General features: G+C 64.5%; 1 protein-coding gene across 1 annotated transcript in view; it reads right to left on the reverse strand.

The window, feature by feature from the left end:
• Positions 1 to 3,711: 3,711 nt before the first annotated feature.
• Positions 3,712 to 7,324, reverse strand: part of TPRA1 (transmembrane protein adipocyte associated 1) — a 15,341-nt gene continuing 11,728 nt past the window's right edge. The window contains exons 4-10 of the mRNA XM_077780904.1: positions 6,581 to 6,667; positions 6,413 to 6,485; positions 6,215 to 6,294; positions 5,605 to 5,715; positions 5,413 to 5,473; positions 5,123 to 5,261; positions 3,712 to 4,047 (exon numbers count right to left, since the gene is read on the reverse strand). Coding sequence (XP_077637030.1) covers positions 3,804 to 4,047; positions 5,123 to 5,261; positions 5,413 to 5,473; positions 5,605 to 5,715; positions 6,215 to 6,294; positions 6,413 to 6,485; positions 6,581 to 6,667 — 795 coding nt within the window. The 3' untranslated portion in view covers positions 3,712 to 3,803. The remainder of the gene's footprint in view (positions 4,048 to 5,122; positions 5,262 to 5,412; positions 5,474 to 5,604; positions 5,716 to 6,214; positions 6,295 to 6,412; positions 6,486 to 6,580; positions 6,668 to 7,324) is intronic.

Below are 7,324 nucleotides of genomic sequence, written 5' to 3' on the forward strand. Positions count from 1 at the left end.
ATCCCAGTCCACAAACGTACAAGTGACGTTCTAGAAGGCTCCTGAATTTCCTACTTGGCCCGATTCTGCTGAGTGGGAGGAAGATTTCACCTCCATCCGCCTGGTGCGTGGATCGGGTCAGGTTCCCAGTGTCGGGATGTCCAGGGAGGGGGGAGCTTCAGTGCCATTTGTAATGGGCTGGATTGTGTCACCCCCCCAATTGCCATGGTGGAGCCCTAACACCCAGCACCTCTGAATGTGACTGTATTTGGAGACAAGGACTTTAAGAGCCGATTAAGGTAAAATAAAGCCATTGGAGTGAGTCCCGTATCCCTTGGGCTTGGAGACCCCACTGCCCATGGTCTTCCTCCCTAAGCTCGCGAGGGCGCCATCTCGTCGGGAGCCCGGCCTTGCCCACGCCCGGTCCTCAACGCTCACGGACACATAGACCTGACTCCCCAGGGAATCCCCACCCGCTTCCTTCCACAAGCCCCTGCTGCCTTCTGTAACCCAAGGCGTTCGGCACAGAGTCAGGAGGTCACCCACCTCCTGGGGAGGGGGGGCTTCCCTGGGCAAGGAAGGACAGGACCCAACTCCCACTGACCCGGAAGGGAAAAGAAGGTGAAGTTCGGGGCGCCTGGGTGGCTTAGTCGGTTGAGCGTCCGACTTTCGCTTGGGTCATGATCTCGCGGTTCGTGGGTTCGAGCCCCGCGTCGGGCTCTGTGCTGACTGCCAGCTCGGAGCCTGGAGCCTGCTTCAGAGTCTGTGTCTCCCTCTCTCTCTGACCCTCCCCTGCTCACGCTGTCTCTCCCTCCTAGAAATAAATAAAAACACTGAAAAAAAATTAAAAAAAAAAAAGAAGGTGAAGTTCAAGAAGGAAAAGACACCATTACCATCTCAAAATATTATCCTGTTTCCTGCAAGTGACCTGTTGGTGTTTGGGGGGGGCGGGGGGGCATATTTTGACCTTGACCTGTTTCCACCAGGACTTGACCTATTTCTACCAGAACTTGACCTATTTCCAGCAGGACCAAGTCCCCGTAAGGAAGACAGGTTGTGTCTGTCACGAGAAGGGAGCCTGTTGGTAGCCGTCCGACGCTGGTACGAAAGCACCGCCATCACCGGGGACAGGACTTGTTTTGTCTGTCTGAGTCCGCAGGGGGTGGCTTCCCAAGGCCGCCTCTTCACCCAGATGGCCGCCGACACGGGCACCAGCGCGCAGGCGCAGGAAGGGAAAAGGCGGGGCAAGCAGCGCGGCCGCAGCCGGTCGCTCGCCTGAGCAGCCTGCGGTAGAGAAAGTCCCTCACACTTCTGCCCGCGCCCCAGGGACCCGGACCGCGTCACGTGACGGACGGCAACGGGCCGGGGACGTCCCCTCACACCTGGGGCTTCACCGCACCACGGAACGTGAGGGTGTGGCTCCCAAGGAAGGGGAGATGGGCGTTAGGTGGCGGCCGGTCACCTGACACCGTGAGGCGCTGTGGGGAAACTGAGGATCAGAGAGAAGACGCGACTCGCCCAAGGCCCACGCCTCACGAGCGGAGGGGGCAGGGCCGGAGCGGCCGCGTGGGGTGGAGTCCGGCACCGTAGGGCTTCCAGAAGCCCCCGCTCGGGCCACTCTTGGGCATGTTTGTTACCGTCCAGACACGCCAGTCAGGAAGTGCTCCTGGCAGAACGGGAGCGAGCAGGCTCTCGGGAAGGTCAAACGTTTCAAGGGCACAGGGTCAGTGAGGAGTTCAAACGCGCGCAGCCTCTTTGAAGAGTGTGCGCGTCAGATGCGGCTCAACTGTGAGAAAAATCCAAAGTGGCTTAAACAAAGTAGACATTTATTTCTCCCTTGTGTTCAAAAAGACATCTTAAGGGGCGCCTGGGGGTCTCAGGCGGGTAAGCGTCCGACTTCGGCTGAGGTCATGGTTCGTGGGTTCGAGCCCCGCGTCGGGCTCTGTGCTGACAGCTCGGAGCCTGGAGCTGCCTCGGATTCTGTGTCTCCCTCTCTCTCTGCCCCTCCCCTGCTCGTTCTCTGTCGCTGTCTCTCAAAAACAAACTTTAAAATAAAAAAATAACTTGGGGATTTTTTCTACAATGGAAGAGGAGGAGGGACATATTGGAGGACGCTATTAGTCTCTGCCAGAAGACGGCAGGACTAATTAAAACCAATTAAGGCCGCGTGCCCCTGTAATTCCGCTTGCACGAGCTGCCCAAAGCATATTTATAAGGATTTTTGCCACTGCGCTGTCTGTTGTCGCAAAACAGATCAGGAACGAAGTCCATCCCGGGGGACTGGTTAAATAAATTGCTGTGTCTCCATAACGTCTGCAGCGGCCAGCGCGAAGCCGCCTCCTGCCTGGCGTGGGATGATCCCAAGGTCAATGTCAGGGAGGAAAAACCGACCCACAAACGTCTACGCTCCCAGGACGGGGGTAAGACACACGGGGGCCTCTGGAAGGTGGTGAGGCCCGGCCTGGGTGGTGCTGCTGGGGAAGGAGGGGGAGGCTGAAGGTCGAGGTAGGGAGGCGATCACAGGCCGCTGGACCCCTCCCTGCACCGCCCACGTTCTGTGTGTGTGTGGTTTCGCCACGTAGGTGTTTTACGTATTAAACCATGAACTTCTAAGATCAGGACGGTAAAGCTCCTGCCTCTTTTCTTCTGTTGGTGCCTCCCCGTTGCCAAGGCTGTTGACTCCGTCACCGCCCGGGCGAACCCTGGTGGCCGGGCCGGCATCTCAGGCGGCACAGGCGTCCAAGGCACCCAACGCGGCTCTGGATTCGCGCCCGGTCTTGCCGGCCCCCAGTACTTGCCCTGCTCGGGGACCCCACGGGCCCCCTCCCCCGCCCCCACCAGGCTTCCAGGAAAGCTGTGAGAAGGGACCTCCTGGCAGCCCTGCGCCCCCTTGGGCCCGAGGGTCTGCTCCCGGGCTGAGCCGTTGCGCCCACAGACGGCCCTCTGGGGCCTGGATCCGGGCGCCTGGCCTGGCCCTCAGCACCCCGGGGCCCCGCTGAGCCCTCTCCTCTGGCGGCGGGAGTCACACGACTGGCAACGCCCTTGTCTCCTGCCTCCTCACCCCCATTTTACAGACGCTGAGCTGGAGGCGGGGGAGGGGAGGCGGCCGGTCCGAGACGGCAGAGCAGGAGCAGAGGAACCACGGGGACCGTGGGGCTCGCCCCAGGCCCCTCACTCCCCGCCTTCAATCTGTCTCACGTCCACGTCCCCTGCTCACAAAGGGGCCGGGGGCCCGGGGGTCGGACTTCCCCCCACTCCCCCCGCACCGGCCCGTGCACCGTCCGTGTCCCTTGACTGAGCACACGAAGGGGCCCGCAGCCCCCCCGGGCCCGGGACGCAGGGCCTGCGAGGAGCTGGGTGCCACCCAGGTTCTCAGCGCCAGCCTTGAGCCCCTGAACGAACCGGCCGCGCCTGCAGGGCCTTCGCAGCGACTCCTTCTGCTCCTTTCGTTTTTTTATTAAAAAATAGATCAAGAAAATATACACGCTTCAGCCCGCCCGCCAGAGTGGGCTCTGAGGAGGCCAAAGTGCCACGGGGAGGGGCAGGGGGCCAGGGAAGGCCAGGCTCGTGCCGGGTGCGCGGGCCTCGGAGAAAGGAGGTGCCCTCGGCAGCCCTGGGAGACCGGAATCTGCGCCACATGGGCGAGCAGGGTGGGGGCCGATGGAACAGGGAGGTGACCCCCACCCCCCCCGGCTAGAACAGAGGTGGCCAAAGGCAACTGGGCTTGGAGAGGGCAGGACGGGGCCTGCTCGGGGGCCGCGGCCCCCCTGCCCCAGGGACTTGGCACGCCCTGGCCCTGCCTCCCGTCTGCCCTGGGGCCACACTCAGGCATTGATGGCCTTCCAGCGCTCGCTGTCTGTGCTGTTGATGCTGCCGGTGTGGCAGGGCATGGAGGCCACGTCGTCCAGGTAGGCCACGCCGCCGGCCGAGTCGAACTGTGTACTGGCGGCCCCCGCCGCCTCGGGCCCCTCCCGCCGGGCCACCGCGTAGGGCTGGGGCAGGTGCACATCCGGCTCCTCGGTCTCGTCCACTTGGCATTTGTAGGAGAAGAGGATCTTGGGCTCCGAGCTAGCGGGGAGGACAGGGGGCCCGGAAGCCGCACCGTAGGGTCAGGAGAGGCCTCCCTTGCTGGGCGCTGAGGCCCTGGCCAGGGGCTGAGACGTGCACAGGGCTGCCCTGGTGCCACCCGGGAGGCCCCGGAGACCGGACTCTGGCGCCGACGGGACCTGTTTTAACACTCAGCGCGCACGGGGGCCTGGGCGAGGGCTTCTGCGCCCGTTTCTGCACAACTCGGACCTCAGGAGGCTCTTAGCAGGCGGTACACAGACCCGGGGTGCTCAGCAAACACCAGCTCCGCGACACCCCCCTGCACACGCCCTGTCCCTCAGCCAGCGAGACAGCTCGGATGGGGCGCCGCTGCCCCCGGGTCACAAAGAGGAGCCCGGGGCCGGGGTCTCACCTGGCCGCTCTCCCCCACCCGGACGCCCTCTCCCGGCTTTACCCCCTCCGGTGCCCTCAAACCTGGCAGGCGGGGGGACAGCGCCAGCCCTGGGGCCACACCAGAGGCCCCGGGGCCAAGTCTCCACGCCACACGCCCTCGGCGCTCCGACTCCCTGACCTGGGCGCCCCAATGCACCCTCCCCTCGCCCCGCAACACGCCGGCCTCCCCCGACCCTGCGCCTCTCCCCAGCCGCTCCCGGCTTGAATCCTCCAGCGCGGCGACTTGCGTCTCCTCTGCCCCCTGATGCGACCGGCAGCTGTCGCGGTGCCGGGCATACAGTAGGTATTCAATGAATGCATGCTGTGAGAATGAGCTCATCTACTGCAGAGCGAGAAGCAGCAAGTGTGGAACACAGCCGCTCTCTTAGGGGGGGAGAGCATGTGTCTGCGTGTTGTATACATAACGTGTAGTGTGTATGCACGTGTGTATATGTACGCACGTGTGCACGCGCGTGTAGGTTTATATATACACACTTCGGTCCTTCCCGGTCAGGACACCTCAGCGATGCGCAGGCGCAGGGAGCTGGAGGCGCAGTTCCGCCGGCAGCCACGTGGGGGAGCTCACGGCCCTCAAACCACCAGGTGCGGGGCGAGCAGGGCCCNNNNCCCCCCGCCCCGCCCCCGTCCCGGCGGGAAGACTCACCCGAAGAAGCCCCGGAGGAAGGCCACGTAGATGAGGGGCGCAAAGAAGCTGAAGTAGAGAAACGTGGTGGCATCGACACNCCCCTGCAGCAAGTTGAGCAGCGCCAGGATGCCCGCGTACACGTAGAAGCTTCGCCGGGCTGGGGGGGCGGGGCCGTGAGGTCCTGCCCTGGCCCTCCACCCTCCGTCCCCGGCGTGTCCCCTGAGACCCCTGGGGCCCCAGGAGGACGCCCTCCCTGTCACCCCCGGCCCCGACCCGGCCCTGCCCCAGAGCCGCCCCCAGCTGCTCACAAGGCAGGGAGATGCGCTCCTTCAGCGGGGTCTTGGGGAGAACGACCACCAGAGAGTAGACCTGTGGAGACGAGCCGGGCTGAGAAGGCTGCGGGGGCACCACAACCCAGACCTGCGGCCTCAGCTCCCAGGCTCCTCTGGCCACCCCAGGGTGCCGAGGCCGGGAAGGGGGGAGGGCGCCCTCGGCCTCACCAGGAAGAAGAAGCAGGAGCTGACCAGCCAGAACTGGCGGCCCCCGTGCCCGTAGATGTTGAAGTCCTCGGCGGACAGGTGGGCATCCGGGTACAGGATCTCTAGCGTCCCCTGCAGGGGCAGGCGGGGGAGGGTCCAGGTCTCCGGCGGCCTGGGAAGCCCCCTCCCTGGGGTCCCTCCTACGAAGCGCCCGGAGCTCTCCACCGCCCCAAGCCCAGCTCCCCAGGCCGGCCCTCAGACTTCCCGGCTCTCGCCCGCTCCCTGCCCGCCCGGCGCGGGGGACAGACCCGGCGAGAGGTAGCCCCCGCCAGATCTAAGGCCGAGTCTCCGGGTGTACAGCTCTCAGGCCGGGCTGCTGCTTCCAACAGCAGGCTCTGGGCCTCCTCCCTGCCCCTCACCCCTGCCCCGACCTACTGGGGCAGGGGCACAACCTGCCTTGGTAACAAGCACCCCAAATGATTCCGGAGGCGCATGTAAAGTGACAACACCGCACCTGATCAACACTCAAACACTGACCCGGACTCAGGAGGCGGCGGGCACGCGGCCTTCACGATGCCTGGCCTCCTCCAGGGAGCCCTCTAGCTGCACCTGCCCTACCCTCCCCTCTTACCTGGGTGACGGAGTAGGCCAGGGACAGCACCGTGGTGATGGCCAGCACCCGCTTGATGCTTGACTTGCTCTCCAGGTGGCCTGGAAGAGACGCGCCGGGCGGTGAGCGGGAGCCACCAGCCCTGGGACCGTGGCTGTGCTGGGGTCGGCGCCCGCTAGGGAGGGACAGGGAGGGCACTGGCCCCAGCTGCACACGCACCAAAGGCAAGGCCCAGGATGACCACACTCAGCTCGATGGCCAACAGGAAGAAGCGGGTAATCTCCCACAGGATCTGGACACAGAGTGGGCACAGCGTCAGCCTGGGGGGGCCCAGCCCCCCCAGTGCCCCCCCAGCACTCCCAGCCTTGGCAGCGGGCCCGGCCACACCTTATCAGCAACGGTGGCAGCGTCCGAGGTGCTGACTGTCATGGAGACCACGGCCCGGGCGATGCCCACCAGCGCCACTATGAACACCTGGTGGGTGAGAGCGGGGGTGGGGGGTGCCGTTATGGGGTCAGGGAGCAGGACCTCTGGGACCACAACCCCACACCCGCCTCGACAGGAGGCTTCCATCCTCGAGAGCCGAAGGAGTCCGTGCTAAAGGGGTCAGGGGTGGGGTGCGGGGGGGTGGCGAGATCCTCCACTGCTGGTGACCTCCGGCCCGGCCCTTCCCTCTCCGGCCTCAGTTTCCGAGCTACATCGGCAGCCTCAGAAAGGTTAGAAGGGGTGACGGGGTGGAGCCTCGCTGCCTCCTGCCTCTGTGGCCTCAGGCAAGGAAGTGCACCTTCGTGCCTCAGTTTCTCCGTCTATGAAATGGGGGTAAACCTAGCACGTACTGTATTTGATGGCTGGGAGGAGAGTAAGGGGGTAAGTAAACGTAGCGGAAGCGTGCGCGGCACCCAGGGAGGGCTAGGCGCACACTGGCCGTGGGCACGGTCACATTGGCCATTTTGTTTCTAAGACACGGGATAGGAGGGTGCAGGGGAGAGACATCAGAAACCTCCGGGAAGGCCGCTGCACCGGCAGGTTCTGCACAAGTGCCCGTGCTCAGCGTTCGTGGATTTTGTCAGCCCGGGATCCCTCCCTCCCTCTGGCAACAGCCTCCTGCCGTCCTCGCTGCTCACGTGGTTT

Source organism: Crocuta crocuta, unplaced genomic scaffold, assembly GCF_008692635.1.
Source record: "Crocuta crocuta isolate KB4526 unplaced genomic scaffold, BGI_CrCroc_1.0 scaffold299, whole genome shotgun sequence".
NCBI classification, from domain to species: Eukaryota; Metazoa; Chordata; class Mammalia; order Carnivora; family Hyaenidae; genus Crocuta; species Crocuta crocuta.